General features: G+C 45.7%; 1 protein-coding gene across 1 annotated transcript in view; it reads right to left on the bottom strand.

The window, feature by feature from the left end:
• Positions 1–3,609, bottom strand: part of LOC134097368 (uncharacterized) — a 3,905-nt gene extending 296 nt beyond the window's left edge. The window contains exons 1-9 of the mRNA XM_062550254.1: positions 3,524–3,609; positions 2,357–2,401; positions 2,136–2,171; positions 1,710–1,799; positions 1,349–1,441; positions 982–1,062; positions 669–788; positions 360–449; positions 1–91 (exon numbers count right to left, since the gene is read on the bottom strand). The exon at positions 1–91 is cut by the window's left edge and continues 296 nt beyond it. Coding sequence (XP_062406238.1) covers positions 1–91; positions 360–449; positions 669–788; positions 982–1,062; positions 1,349–1,441; positions 1,710–1,799; positions 2,136–2,171; positions 2,357–2,395 — 640 coding nt within the window. The 5' untranslated portion in view covers positions 2,396–2,401; positions 3,524–3,609. The remainder of the gene's footprint in view (positions 92–359; positions 450–668; positions 789–981; positions 1,063–1,348; positions 1,442–1,709; positions 1,800–2,135; positions 2,172–2,356; positions 2,402–3,523) is intronic.
• Positions 3,610–17,127: the final 13,518 nt, after the last annotated feature.

The raw sequence follows: 17,127 nt of genomic DNA on the forward strand, positions 1-17,127 counted from the left end.
CTGGGGGAGAGACCAGAAGTCCAGAGTTCTGGACAGCAGGGTCGGTCCTCAGGGCACTTACACACCTGCTCTCCTTAAGGTCCAACTCAAGCTACACACACACACACACACACACACACACACACACACACACACACACACACACACACACACACACACACACACACACACACACACACACACATACACACACACACACACACACACATACTTAAGTCATAGAGCCTTGCCAACGTACATTTGACACAGCCATGTGCTTATCTGTAGTACTGATATCCTCTACTCCCCTCTATTCTATTCTACTCCCCTCTCCTCTTCTCTAACCTACTCTACTCTACTCTGTGCTGGACTCTCCTCACCTCACTGCAGCTGGACACATCGCTGAGGTAGCAGTCACCACAATTTCCTCTCTCAATTATAATGGTGCTGGTGCTGCTCTTGCGGGCATCCTTTTCATAGTAAACACACACACACACACACATACTGTACACCTTAGTCACAGTAAACACGCATATTTATCCCTCTGTCAGTCCAGAGACAGAGACAGACAGCTGTCACTGCAATCTATGTCAGGTGTAAGATAGAGGTCAAAAAGAGGTCATAGCCCCAGCCTACAGCCAAAGATTGTCTAGTTACTTTATAAACCGTCTCTGCTACAGCAGTCTCACCTCACTGTTGCTGGAGGAGCTGGACAGGGCGCAGGCGGCCACAGATCCAGATGAGCCACCGCTGGTGCTACTGCTGCTGCTGCTGGTGCTGCTGGTGCTGGTCTCCTCCTCATCCTCAGTCTAAACAAACACACACACGCACATATGTGCACACACACACACATTAATTGTAGTACCTATTAAAAATGAATCAGGTAACCAATCAGGTTCTAGCGATGTGTGTTTAGCTGATATGTAACGTTAATCTTTGGGTAAGCCTGTCACATTCAGATGTCTCGTCTGCACTACGGGTCAGACTGTCCGTCTCTCGTACCTCAAAGAGGTCAAAGGCGTCTCCAAGGTCAACAGCAGGGTCGGTCCTCAGGGCAGGGATACTGCTCTCCTTAAGGTCCAACTTAAGTGAGGAAACACACGCATGCACACACACACACTTAAGTCACAGAGCCTAGCCAACCTACATTCATTGGAGTAGATTATTTCTCCTAAGTGGGTAATGGGTTATCATGGGAAGGAATACAGTGTATTGCAGAAGGAAACCCCATGCTGAGAAACAAACACCAGATGTATGATTAAACGAACACACACACACACACACACACACACACACACACACACACACACACACAGACAGACAGAGGCCTGCCTGCCTCTGAGATACATTAAAAATGAAGGTGCTTTACCATGACGGAGGGAGGAGGAACAAGATAGTTCGGGACAGCAGGGTCGGTCATCAGGGCACTGTCACACCTACTCTCCTTAAGGTCCAACTCAAGCTACACACACACACACACACACACTTAAGTCAAAGAGCTTGGCCAACCTACATTTTACACAGCCATGTGCTTATCTCTAGTGCTGATAAAGGACTCTATTCTACTTTACTCTATTCCACTCCCCTCTACTCTACTCCTCTCCTCTACACTCCTCTATCCACTTCTCCTCTCTACACTCTTCACTCCTCTTCCTTCTATACTCTATTCTTCTCTCTTTTTCTCTCCTCTCCTCTCCAACCTACTCTACTCTGTGCTGGACTCTCCTCACCTCAATGCAGCTGGACACATCACTGATGTAGCAGTCACCGCAGTTCTCTACATCAAAGGTGCTGCTGCTCTTGCAGTCATCCTCTTCATTCTAAACACAAACACACACGCACATTCACACAAACACTCTTGATTAACTGACACAGCCTACATTGGAGTTTTCATTTGTATGCTGGTCCTAATATGGTTTTGGGTCTACTCTAGCTGTTCTGCTATGTGTGTTTAGCTCTGTTCTGGCCCTGATGTGGTACTGTAGTGCTGTGTGTATCTGGCCCTAAGATGGTTAAGCTGCAGTGTTTGGTGTGTGTCCTACCGGGCTGAGTTTGCGGGAGACACAGCTGCAGTGAATGTGTGTGTGTGTGTGTGTGTGTGTGTGTGTGTGTGTGTGTGTGTGTGTGTAACAGACCGCCCTGTAGGATATACTCACAGACAGTTGAGTTGGGATAGGACGGACATGGATAACCTAAACAATGGAGTACATTTGTGTTTCACAATGAAAATAAACAATGAATATGAGAATAGCAAATAAACAATAAAGTCGTTCAATCAATATAATAACAATAACTATGGCATGGCAAGGTTACAGTACATTAAGGAGAATTGCAATAATAACATAACAATATAACAAAACAATAATTACAATCATACCTTTGCCCATGAAAGGTTTTGATCTGCTTGCTCACTCATATCAACCTGTGGGTGAAGTAAAGTGGATTTATTTTGTTAGAAGTGAACTGCAATGAATAATGTGCTGAATTATTACGTCATAATTTGTTACCATGGAATCAAATGGCTACGTATTTCTCCGGGGTTCTTTGGTCATGATAAAAAAAAAGACGATGAAAGCCACTAAATATCTACTTAAAACATATCACCTGCACACATAAGCCAGTTGATGGTAGGCTACAGTAAGGCCATCCATGGCTGGACTGGCCACAGGCTATCTACCGGGTAAATGTCCGTTGGCCGACGCACTTTTGGGCAGAATCGTCGATATCATCTTTATTTAGACAATAGGCTATTATAATATATTGAATTTATGAATATGAATAAATGAATGGGAGATTATGTGATCTGCAGGTATCACTTTCACGCCACCTGTAGCTGAGTTAGACAGAGGGCGAGTCTGCTTGCTCTGCGTTGAAATGGTGCGCTTGACAGACAGAATTTCAAATATTTTCCGGATCTGTAGCGTAGGCTAGGCCTAGGCCAATATGATCCGCAATATTAATTACAAATTATATAGCCTATACTAATAATAGTAATAACAGCATAATACTAATGTCAATACAATATCATGTATCAAAGTAGGCCTATATCTCTATGCGTAAGCTGAACAGATAAGTAGGCCTACTGAGACCGATTAAAGATTTTAAAGATCATAATTATCACAGGAACGTAGCCAGACCAGCCAGACCCTAGATTAAGCTAACAGGAACGCAGAACACCAAATCATGGCATGGCATAGAAAGCACGCATATTTTAAGTGGACTGTCTGCAGAAAATGTAGGCTACGTCTAACCAATCATGATGGGTGTAGGCCGCCATCAGGGCCAATTTTTTGTCCCAGTCCAGCCCTCCTACCACCTAACTCTTGAATACTGAGCAGAAAAAACTATTATTTCTTTCATGACACCCATGGGCCCCTTAAAGAAAGAAACGTAGGCTACATGAAGCTGCATATAATAATAGGCCTAGTCAAAGAAATGTAGACCTAATATTAGGCCTATTCATGATTTCACACTTTCACACACTAGGCCTACTAGACTATCTCTGAACAGTCTAGCCCACAAAAAGTGCAAATAGGCCACTTACCTTGACTGGCTCACGGATTGAAGACCATGGCGTTGTTACACGCGTTATTTTTAAAACTCAAAGTAACGACAGAAAAACAGAATAGCCTACGACTGCTCTCTGCGGCACTGAATCAAGAATGAGTAAACCACCCAAACGTGAACTTCACTGCTCCTTCATAGTGACGCAACAATACACGATAAAAGATGAAGGCAAACTCGATCAGATGTAGGGCCTATAGTTAGCAGACGCTGTCTAAAACTAGCCTACTGACATCAGTAAACATTATGTCAACATTAAAATTAACGTTTAGCCTACAGTAGCCTGGTCATATGGACAGAAAAATAAACAAATAAAGTAAAACAATTATTGTAAGATTAAATAGCCTACCGCTTTTGCCCATTGCTTTTACACAATAAAACCGAATGGATGCACCAAAGCCATAAAACGTCTTGCAGGGTAACATTTTAAACACTGTGTAACGATAGCTTTAACATTTCTGCTTTGCACATTGTTTGCAATTATGCTATTAACGTTTGGTTTTATTAATGTAAAGCGCATTGGATGACTTGTGTGTATGAAATGCGCTATAGCCTTGACTTGTTGGTAAAACCCACACACATAACTGAAAACATTTACAACGTCATCATCTATAATCTGCATTAAGTGTGCTGTCATGAATATCAGAAATGTCAGTATATAGAGTAGGCCTAGGCTTTATAAATAACACACACACACACACACACACACACACACACACACACACACACACACACACACACACACACACACACACACACACACACACACACACACACACACACACACACACACACACACTATATTACCTAAAGTATTGGGCCACCTTGACCCACATATGAACTTCAGTCACATCTTATTCTTAATTAGTTTAATATGATGTCGATCCACTCTTTGTATAACAGCTTCAAATCTTCTGGTAAGGCTTTCCACAAGGTTAAGGAGTGTGTTTATGGGATTTTTTTTAACCAGTCTTTCAGACGTGCATTTGTGAGGTCACACCCTGATGTTGAACGAGGAGACTGGCTCTCAGTCTCTGCGCTAAGGTGTTCTGTTGGGTTGAGGTCAGGACTGTGCAGGCCAGTCAAGTTCATCCACGCCACGTCATCCATGTCCTTATTAACATTTCCAACACACTCCTAGAAAAATTATGCACATGTTTGGCTATTATTTACACTAGTTTGCCAACTGTCTGGCACATGCATTCACAAAAGAGGTCAGGATGCACAGAACAGGTCAGTGAGCACAGGTCCCTCTAGAGGCCATCGGGCCCTCGGGCCACCTTCATGAAGTCTGTTTCTGGCAGTGTGGCCAGAGACATTCACACCAGTGACCTGCTAGAGGTCATTTTGTAAGGCTCTAGCAGGGCTCCTACTGTTCGTCCTTGCAAAAAGGAGCAGATACTGGTCATGCTACTGGGTTGAGGATCTTCTACCACTCTGCCCTGCTCTCCTAGAGCAAATACGTGTCTCCTGGAATCTCTTCCATGCTCTTGAGACTGCAGGGGGAGACACAGCAGTCTTTTTGGCTAGGGAACGTATTGGTGTGCCAATCTGAAGGGGTTGGACTACCCTGTGCAACCTCTGTCGGCTCCAGATACTGGCTTATGCTACCAGTGGTAACACTGACCTTATCCAAATGCAAAACTAGTGACAAATCAGTCAAGAGGGATGAAGATGGAAAAATTACCAGTTGCCACCACCTGTAAAAACATTTCTGTTTTGGGGGTCTCACAGTTGGCCCTCTAGTACACCTGCAGAAAATTTCGTTGACATCAAAGCAGGTCAACCTGATTCACAAACCACCTCTGTTGCTTACAGTAACTGGCCAGATCAATATCCCACAAGTGTCACCGACTTGATGCTATACTCCTATGAACCAGTGTTCCCTTTATTTTTTTGAGCAGTGTATTTTATGATCCGATCACATCACCATTAACTTCTGTCTTCACATGTTTATGTTTCTGTCATTTGATCCCATTGTTGTTTGCTTGGTGAGATAGCCGTTTTACCTTGGGTCTTCTGCCCTTCCTATTCCCCTCCTATGCTCCTCCTTGTCTTCTTCCTCTAAGTTCACCTCCTTGTCCTTGTCGTCCTCTCCCTCTCGCTTCTTCACCTCCTTGTCCTCTTCCTCCTACTACTTCACCTCCACACCCTCTTCCTAGGCCTCCTCTAATTGTCACTCTTCCTGCTCCCTCCATTGTACTCCACACAGGACATCTTCTCTGTGCCTTGTTTACACTGCTTAGGCTGATTGCAAAGTGAACTAATTATCTGAAACAGTTTTCATGATGTGACCGTGTCCCAGACAGTTGGCAAAACAGCGTAAATAATTAGCCATACGTGTATATAATTTTGCTAGGAGTGTGTTGGATACTTAGAAATTGGGCGTAAGCAGTGAGTTGTTTTAACAGTTCCACAAAAAGAGTGCTGTACAGTGAATTGTGCCCACAGTTTTGCGAAGTGTGTCTTACAAAACTTCCCTTTGAGACATGAGTACATTGCAGACTACACCTCCTAAGCATAACCATCACAGACAACACAGATACCATGAGGGTAATTTTATTGATTTTTAAAATGAAAGAAAAAATAGTGCTGTGACTAGTAAATACTGTACTACATGAAATGAAATGGACTGCGTTTGCAAAACACTTTAGCTTGCTCAAGAAGACCGACGGCAGAGGCTGCCATGTAGGGCGCCAATCTGTGCATCGAGAGCACTGCAGGGTTCAGTGTCTTGCTCAAAAAGGCCGACAGCAGAGGCTGCCATATACAGTAAAGCGCCAATCTGCGCATCTGGAGCCTTTTAGGGTTCAGTGTCTTGCTCTAGGGGACCGATGGCAGAGGCTGCCATGTAAGGCGCCAATCTGCACATCGGGAGCACTTTAGGGTTCAGTGTCTTGCTCTAGGGGACCGATGGCAGAGGCTGCCATGTAAGGCGCCAATCTGCACATCGGGAGCACTTTAGGGACACTACGACATGGTATGGAGGAGTCGGCCTTGAACCCGCAGCCCGTAGTACAGTGATGGTGATATCTAGTTGAGGCAGCAAAGGGACTTGAAGAACCTGTGAGCAGAAAACAAGACATAACCAACATAATCATGCACAAACACACACACACACACACACACACGTACACAAACAAAGACAGACAGACAATCTCTTTCCCCTGGTCATACTGAGTCTACAAATCACTTTAAGACCCAGCCTGAATCCATCTACCCCTTACAGCCTCCACATACACATGTGTGCACACACACACACACACACACACACACACGTCAACTTCAGGGATAGGCTACTTAACAATGTCCACTCCAGGTTACGAATGTCCACTCTGTTACTATATAATGTACACAGCAGGGACAGGCTACTATAAAATATCCTCAAGGGACAAGTTAGCCCTCCAACACAAATACATTGACACACACACACACACACACACACACACACACACACACACACACACACACACACACACACACACACACACACACACACACACACACACACACACACACACACACACACACACACACACACACACACACACACACACACACACACACACCTCTTCAGACCCTTCTTCTTGGGTTTGCTCTTCATGTCCTCTTCGCTCCTCTTCTCCTCCTCCAGGTCCACTGGCCCTCCAGACTGAATGAGACCATCAGTCAAATATAGCTCCAGTGAGCCGTGTGTGTGTGTGTGTGTGTGTGTGTGTGTGAGAGAGTGTGAGACTCACCTTCTCTGTCCCGAGCAGCCTGTTGAGTGTGCTCTCCACCTCATTCAGCATCAGCTCCTGCTGTTTCAGGAACTTTCTCTCCAGGTCGTCCAGCTGTTCCAGGACCTGGCCGAGAATCTCCTGATCGCGTGAGGTCGCCTGGCGCTCCTTCACCTGTGCGTACTTTGCCCGCGCCCTCTCCAGGACGACCTGCGAATGGCAGGCGCTCTGTGCCACGTGGCAAAGCTCCTTGTGGCCGGAGACTTCGGCGCCCGCTGCTGATGCTGCTGTTGCGGCGCTACCGGCCGGTACAATCCTGCCGCTCTTCGGCCTCGTCTTCACCAGGCCTTTCAGGATGTCACCAAGGCGACGCAGCCACATGGGCAGGCTCTCCAGCCGCCCCCCCTGCCGGTGGCGTTCAGCCCAGCGCTCCTCCTCACGGAGGCGCTTGCGGAGCTGCAGCTCGGCGGTCAGTTTGTCCTGCACACCGTCCAGGTGAACCGTCACCTCCTGCTGCAAGCTGGCCATGTTGCTCTCCAGCACGTGCTCCAGCACCGCCCAGGCCTCAGACTGGCCACCACCGCTTAGGTCAGCGCTCGCTCCCCCAGAGCTGCTGACCAGCACAGGGGCAACCGGCTCCACACCTGCCCTGGGAGCGTCGTCCTCATCCAAGCTGACCAGGGTGAGGTCGCTCTCGGTCCTGTAGAGGGCCGGAACGCTCATGGTGACCCAGTCGTGGTCAGTTGGGGTGCTGAAGAGGCGGTCCGTCCTCCGGCAAGAGGCCACCTGGGGGTCGTCCCAGCACTGCAGCACGGGACGGGCAGGACGTGGTGGAAGGTCATCCATCTGCACCCACACACACACACACACACACACACACACACACACACACACACACACACACACACACACACACGCACACACACACACACACGCACACACACACACACACACACACACACAGACTCACATAGAATTTTTCTCATTAGTGGGTTATCTTGGGAAGGAATACAGAGTATTTCACAAGGACACCCTATGCTTAGAAACAAACACCACATGTACTGTATAATGAAACGCACACACACACACACACACACACAAACATCCACACAGGCATACATATACACATACACACACAAACATGCACACAAACAGGCATATACTGCACACACACACACCTACCTGCCACAGAGAAACATAAAAATGAAGGTGTTTTACCATGACTGGGGGAGAGACCAGAAGTCCAGAGTTCTGGACAGCAGGGTCGGTCCTCAGGGCACTTACACACCTGCTCTCCTTAAGGTCCAACTCAAGCTACACACACACACACACACACACACACACACACACACACACACACACACACACACACACACACACACACACACACATACACACACACACACACACACACACACATACTTAAGTCATAGAGCCTTGCCAACGTACATTTGACACAGCCATGTGCTTATCTGTAGTACTGATATCCTCTACTCCCCTCTATTCTATTCTACTCCCCTCTCCTCTTCTCTAACCTACTCTACTCTACTCTGTGCTGGACTCTCCTCACCTCACTGCAGCTGGACACATCGCTGAGGTAGCAGTCACCACAATTTCCTCTCTCAATTATAATGGTGCTAGTGCTGCTCTTGCGGGCATCCTTTTCATAGTAAACACACACACACACACATACTGTACACCTTAGTCACAGTAAACACGCATATTTATCCCTCTGTCAGTCCAGAGACAGAGACAGACAGCTGTCACTGCAATCTATGTCAGGTGTAAGATAGAGGTCAAAAAGAGGTCATAGCCCCAGCCTACAGCCAAAGATTGTCTAGTTACTTTATAAACCGTCTCTGCTACAGCAGTCTCACCTCACTGTTGCTGGAGGAGTTGGACAGGGCGCAGGCGGCCACAGATCCAGATGAGCCACCGCTGGTGCTACTGCTGCTGCTGCTGGTGCTGCTGGTGCTGGTCTCCTCCTCATCCTCAGTCTAAACAAACACACACACGCACATATGTGCACACACACACACATTAATTGTAGTACCTATTAAAAATGAATCAGGTAACCAATCAGGTTCTAGCGATGTGTGTTTAGTTGATATGTAACGTTAATCTTTGGGTAAGCCTGTCACATTCAGATGTCTCGTCTGCACTACGGGTCAGACTGTCCGTCTCTCGTACCTCAAAGAGGTCAAAGGCGTCTCCAAGGTCAACAGCAGGGTCGGTCCTCAGGGCAGGGATACTGCTCTCCTTAAGGTCCAACTTAAGTGAGGAAACACACGCATGCACACACACACACTTAAGTCACAGAGCCTAGCCAACCTACATTCATTGGAGTAGATTATTTCTCCTAAGTGGGTAATGGGTTATCATGGGAAGGAATACAGTGTATTGCAGAAGGAAACCCCATGCTGAGAAACAAACACCAGATGTATGATTAAACGAACACACACACACACACACACACACACACACACACAGACAGACAGAGGCCTGCCTGCCACAGAGATACATTAAAAATGAAGGTGCTTTACCATGACGGAGGGAGGAGGAACAAGATAGTTCGGGACAGCAGGGTCGGTCATCAGGGCACTGTCACACCTACTCTCCTTAAGGTCCAACTCAAGCTACACACACACACACACACACACTTAAGTCAAAGAGCTTGGCCAACCTACATTTTACACAGCCATGTGCTTATCTCTAGTGCTGATAAAGGACTCTATTCTACTTTACTCTATTCCACTCCCCTCTACTCTACTCCTCTCCTCTACACTCCTCTATCCACTTCTCCTCTCTACACTCTTCACTCCTCTTCCTTCTATACTCTATTCTTCTCTCTTTTTCTCTCCTCTCCTCTCCAACCTACTCTACTCTGTGCTGGACTCTCCTCACCTCAATGCAGCTGGACACATCACTGATGTAGCAGTCACCGCAGTTCTCTACATCAAAGGTGCTGCTGCTCTTGCAGTCATCCTCTTCATTCTAAACACAAACACACACGCACATTCACACAAACACTCTTGATTAACTGACACAGCCTACATTGGAGTTTTCATTTGTATGCTGGTCCTAATATGGTTTTGGGTCTACTCTAGCTGTTCTGCTATGTGTGTTTAGCTCTGTTCTGGCCCTGATGTGGTACTGTAGTGCTGTGTGTATCTGGCCCTAAGATGGTTAAGCTGCAGTGTTTGGTGTGTGTCCTACCGGGCTGAGTTTGCGGGAGACACAGCTGCAGTGAATGTGTGTGTGTGTGTGTGTGTGTGTGTGTGTGTGTGTGTGTGTGTGTGTGTGTGTGTAACAGACCGCCCTGTAGGATATACTCACAGACAGTTGAGTTGGGATAGGACGGACATGGATAACCTAAACAATGGAGTACATTTGTGTTTCACAATGAAAATAAACAATGAATATGAGAATAGCAAATAAACAATAAAGTCGTTCAATCAATATAATAACAATAACTATGGCATGGCAAGGTTACAGTACATTAAGGAGAATTGCAATAATAACATAACAATATAACAAAACAATAATTACAATCATACCTTTGCCCATGAAAGGTTTTGATCTGCTTGCTCACTCATATCAACCTGTGGGTGAAGTAAAGTGGATTTATTTTGTTAGAAGTGAACTGCAATGAATAATGTGCTGAATTATTACGTCATAATTTGTTACCATGGAATCAAATGGCTACGTATTTCTCCGGGGTTCTTTGGTCATGATAAAAAAAAAAAGACGATGAAAGCCACTAAATATCTACTTAAAACATATCACCTGCACACATAAGCCAGTTGATGGTAGGCTACAGTAAGGCCATCCATGGCTGGACTGGCCACAGGCTATCTACCGGGTAAATATCCGTTGGCCGACGCACTTTTGGGCAGAATCGTCGATATCATCTTTATTTAGACAATAGGCTATTATAATATATTGAATTTACATATGAATAAATGAATGGGAGATTATGTGATCTGCAGGTATCACTTTCACGCCACCTGTACAGTGTTTCCCACAGATTAGAAGGCAATGTGTGGTGGTCGCCCCATGTCTGACGGGGGGGGGGGGGGGGGGGGGGGCACCCATATTTTTCATTGCATCGCCTTTTTATCGTTCTCCTTTCATATAATGTTTTTTTTTTTTTTTTTTTACCAAGATGTTAAGCTTGTCTTGATTTGAAACACACACACATTACGTCATTATTTACATTATATAGGCCTATACTGACATTTCTGATATTCATAACAGCAAACTTTATGCAGATTATAGCCTACTATTCATATTACAACTCCACTTCGTAAATTCAGCTGTCTGGTTGAACCCTCAAAATATTGTAAACATAGCAGGCTTAGCTTATCATACTCTACTGGTTGGACTGTTCAGTTTCCCCACATGTGTTTAAGTTTCAAGGTAAGCTAATACTTTTTCTCCTTGGGACAGGCCCTTTTAAGTCTTGGAGTTGAAAAACATTGTTGGTCAATCAACTTGAATGCAAATGTCTGCAGCATAGCCTACTAATGATGCTAACCGAATATAACAGTAATTTAGCTAGTCGTCTTCTGTGCGTCAATACGTCCACGATTGTGAATGTTTTATTTGGATTAAATGTGCATGTGGAGGGCGGCTAATTGAACACGCACGAGAGCGGGCCAAGGAGAATGACTTTACTTCTACTGTTTGGTAAATGGTAATTAAGTTGCACGTATAGCCTAGACTACAAAAGTTGCGGGAGAACTTTATGCTTCTACCCGAGCAGCGTCAGGTGCATCAGTGCGACCACCGACCACGCTTCCAGGTATGAAATCGTTGGTTTTCAAGGAGACAGACAGCCGCGGTGTTAACGGAGGGTAGGGGGTGTGCGTGTGTGAATGAGAGACAGACGCGCGAGTGAGAGGGAGCGCAGGGAAAGGAAATTCAGCTTTACGAATGCTGCGTGTTTTTCAATAGCGTTTCAAAATAAGAATAAATAAATAAGTCAAAGAATAACGAAACGCAATATGTGGCGGCCGGTGCTGAATCTGTGGCGCACCGCCACAAATTTGTCTATGTGTGGGAAACACTGCTGTAGCTGAGTTAGACAGAGGGCGAGTCTGCTTGCTCTGCGTTGAAATGGTGCGCTTGACAGACAGAATTTCAAATATTTTCCGGATCTGTAGCGTAGGCTAGGCCTAGGCCAATATGATCCGCAATATTAATTACAAATTATATAGCCTATACTAATAATAGTAATAACAGCATAATACTAATGTCAATACAATATCATGTATCAAAGTATATCTCTATGCGTAAGCTGAACAGATAAGTAGGCCTACTGAGACCGATTAAAGATTTTAAAGATCATAATTATCACAGGAACGTAGCCAGACCAGCCAGACCCTAGATTAAGCTAACAGGAACGCAGAACACCAAATCATGGCATGGCATAGAAAGCACGCATATTTTAAGTGGACTGTCTGCAGAAAATGTAGGCTACGTCTAAACAATCATGATGGGTGTAGGCCGCCATCAGGGCCAATTTTTTGTCCCAGTCCAGCCCTCCTACCACCTAACTCTTGAATACTGAGCAGAAAAACTATTATTTCTTTCATGACACCCATGGGCCTTAAAGAAAGAAACGTAGGCTACATGATGCTGCATATAATAATAGGCCTAGTCAAAGAAATGTAGACCTAATATTAGGCCTATTCATGATTTCACACTTTCACACACTAGGCCTACTAGACTATCTCTGAACAGTCTAGCCCACAAAAAGTGCAAATAGGCCACTTACCTTGACTGGCTCACGGATTGAAGACTATGGCGTTGTTACACGCGTTATTTTTAAAACTCAAAGTAACGACAGAAAAACAGAATGGCCTACGACTGCTCTCTGCGGCACTGAATCAAGAATGAGTAAACCACCCAAACGTGAACTTCACTGCTCCTTCATAGTGACGCAACAATACACGATAAAATATGAAGGCAAACTCGATCAGATGTAGGGCCTATAGTTAGCAGACGCTGTCTAAAACTAGCCTACTGACATCAGTAAACATTATGTCAACATTAAAATTAACGTTTAGCCTACAGTAGCCTGGTCATATGGACAGAAAAATAAACAAATAAAGTAAAACAATTATTGTAAGATTAAATAGCCTACCGCTTTTGCCCATTGCTTTTACACAATAAAACCGAATGGATGCACCAAAGCCATAAAACGTCTTGCAGGGTAACATTTTAAACACTGTGTAACGATAGCTTTAACATTTCTGCTTTGCACATTGTTTGCAATTATGCTATTAACGTTTGGTTTTATTAATGTAAAGCGCATTGGATGACTTGTGTGTATGAAATGCGCTATAGCCTTGACTTGTTGGTAAAACCCACACACATAACTGAAAACATTTACAACGTCATCATCTATAATCTGCATAAAGTGTGCTGTCATGAATATCAGAAATGTCAGTATATAGAGTAGGCCTAGGCTTTATAAATAACACACACACACACACACACACACACACACACACACACACTATATTACCTAAAGTATTGGGTCACCTTGACCCACATATGAACTTCAGTCACATCTTATTCTTAATTAGTTTAATATGATGTCGATCCACTCTTTGTATAACAGCTTCAAATCTTCTGGTAAGGCTTTCCACAAGGTTAAGGAGTGTGTTTATGGGATTTTTTTTAACCAGTCTTTCAGACGTGCATTTGTGAGGTCACACCCTGATGTTGAACGAGGAGACTGGCTCTCAGTCTCTGCGCTAAGGTGTTCTGTTGGGTTGAGGTCAGGACTGTGCAGGCCAGTCAAGTTCATCCACGCCACGTCATCCATGTCCTTATTAACATTTCCAACACACTCCTAGAAAAATTATGCACATGTTTGGCTATTATTTACACTAGTTTGCCAACTGTCTGGCACATGCATTCACAAAAGAGGTCAGGATGCACAGAACAGGTCAGTGAGCACAGGTCCCTCTAGAGGCCATCGGGCCCTCGGGCCACCTTCATGAAGTCTGTTTCTGGCAGTGTGGCCAGAGACATTCACACCAGTGACCTGCTAGAGGTCATTTTGTAAGGCTCTAGCAGGGCTCCTACTGTTCGTCCTTGCAAAAAGGAGCAGATACTGGTCATGCTACTGGGTTGAGGATCTTCTACCACTCTGCCCTGCTCTCCTAGAGCAAATACGTGTCTCCTGGAATCTCTTCCATGCTCTTGAGACTGCAGGGGGAGACACAGCAGTCTTTTTGGCTAGGGAACGTATTGGTGTGCCAATCTGAAGGGGTTGGACTACCCTGTGCAACCTCTGTCGGCTCCAGATACTGGCTTATGCTACCAGTGGTAACACTGACCTTATCCAAATGCAAAACTAGTGACAAATCAGTCAAGAGGGATGAAGATGGAAAAATTACCAGTTGCCACCACCTGTAAAAACATTTCTGTTTTGGGGGTCTCACAGTTGGCCCTCTAGTACACCTGCAGAAAATTTCGTTGACATCAAAGCAGGTCAACCTGATTCACAAACCACCTCTGTTGCTTACAGTAACTGGCCAGATCAATATCCCACAAGTGTCACCGACTTGATGCTATACTCCTATGAACCAGTGTTCCCTTTATTTTTTTGAGCAGTGTATTTTATGATCCGATCACATCACCATTAACTTCTGTCTTCACATGTTTATGTTTCTGTCATTTGATCCCATTGTTGTTTGCTTGGTGAGATAGCCGTTTTACCTTGGGTCTTCTGCCCTTCCTATTCCCCTCCTATGCTCCTCCTTGTCTTCTTCCTCTAAGTTCACCTCCTTGTCCTTGTCGTCCTCTCCCTCTCGCTTCTTCACCTCCTTGTCCTCTTCCTCCTACTACTTCACCTCCACACCCTCTTCCTAGGCCTCCTCTAATTGTCACTCTTCCTGCTCCCTCCATTGTACTCCACACAGGACATCTTCTCTGTGCCTTGTTTACACTGCTTAGGCTGATTGCAAAGTGAACTAATTATCTGAAACAGTTTTCATGATGTGACCGTGTCCCAGACAGTTGGCAAAACAGCGTAAATAATTAGCCATACGTGCATATAATTTTGCTAGGAGTGTGTTGGATACTTAGAAATTGGGCGTAAGCAGTGAGTTGTTTTAAAAGTTCCACAAAAAGAGTGCTGTACAGTGAATTGTGCCCACAGTTTTGCGAAGTGTGTCTTACAAAACTTCCCTTTGAGACATGAGTACATTGCAGACTACACCTCCTAAGCATAACCATCACAGACAACACAGATACCATGAGGGTAATTTTATTGATTTTTAAAATGAAAGAAAAAATAGTGCTGTGACTAGTAAATACTGTACTACATGAAATGAAATGGACTGCATTTGCAAAACACTTTAGCTTGCTCAAGAAGACCGACGGCAGAGGCTGCCATGTAGGGCGCCAATCTGTGCATCGAGAGCACTGCAGGGTTCAGTGTCTTGCTCAAAAAGGCCGACAGCAGAGGCTGCCATATACAGTAAAGCGCCAATCTGCGCATCTGGAGCCTTTTAGGGTTCAGTGTCTTGCTCTAGGGGACCGATGGCAGAGGCTGCCATGTAAGGCGCCAATCTGCACATCGGGAGCACTTTAGGGACACTACGACATGGTATGGAGGAGTCGGCCTTGAACCCGCAGCCCGTAGTACAGTGATGGTGATATCTAGTTGAGGCAGCAAAGGGACTTGAAGAACCTGTGAGCAGAAAACAAGACATAACCAACATAATCATGCACAAACACACACACACACACACACACACGTACACAAACAAAGACAGACAGACAATCTCTTTCCCCTGGTCATACTGAGTCTACAAATCACTTTAAGACCCAGCCTGAATCCATCTACCCCTTACAGCCTCCACATACACATGTGTGCACACACACACACACACACACACACACACGTCAACTTCAGGGATAGGCTACTTAACAATGTCCACTCCAGGTTACGAATGTCCACTCTGTTACTATATAATGTACACAGCAGGGACAGGCTACTATAAAATATCCTCAAGGGACAAGTTAGCCCTCCAACACAAATACATTGACACACACACACACACACACACACACACACACACACACACACACACACACACACACACACACACACACACACACACACACACACACACACACACACACACACACACACACACACACACACACACACACACACACACACACACACACACACACACACACCTCTTCAGACCCTTCTTCTTGGGTTTGCTCTTCATGTCCTCTTCGCTCCTCTTCTCCTCCTCCAGGTCCACTGGCCCTCCAGACTGAATGAGACCATCAGTCAAATATAGCTCCAGTGAGCCGTGTGTGTGTGTGTGTGTGTGTGTGTGTGTGAGAGAGTGTGAGACTCACCTTCTCTGTCCCGAGCAGCCTGTTGAGTGTGCTCTCCACCTCATTCAGCATCAGCTCCTGCTGTTTCAGGAACTTTCTCTCCAGGTCGTCCAGCTGTTCCAGGACCTGGCCGAGAATCTCCTGATCGCGTGAGGTCGCCTGGCGCTCCTTCACCTGTGCGTACTTTGCCCGCGCCCTCTCCAGGACGACCTGCGAATGGCAGGCGCTCTGTGCCACGTGGCAAAGCTCCTTGTGGCCGGAGACTTCGGCGCCCGCTGCTGATGCTGCTGTTGCGGCGCTACCGGCCGGTACAATCCTGCCGCTCTTCGGCCTCGTCTTCACCAGGCCTTTCAGGATGTCACCAAGGCGACGCAGCCACATGGGCAGGCTCTCCAGCCGCCCCCCCTGCCGGTGGCGTTCAGCCCAGCGCTCCTCCTCACGGAGGCGCTTGCGGAGCTGCAGCTCGGCGGTCAGTTTGTCCTGCACACCG

Source organism: Sardina pilchardus, chromosome 12, assembly GCF_963854185.1.
Source record: "Sardina pilchardus chromosome 12, fSarPil1.1, whole genome shotgun sequence".
Classification (NCBI taxonomy): Eukaryota; Metazoa; Chordata; class Actinopteri; order Clupeiformes; family Clupeidae; genus Sardina; species Sardina pilchardus.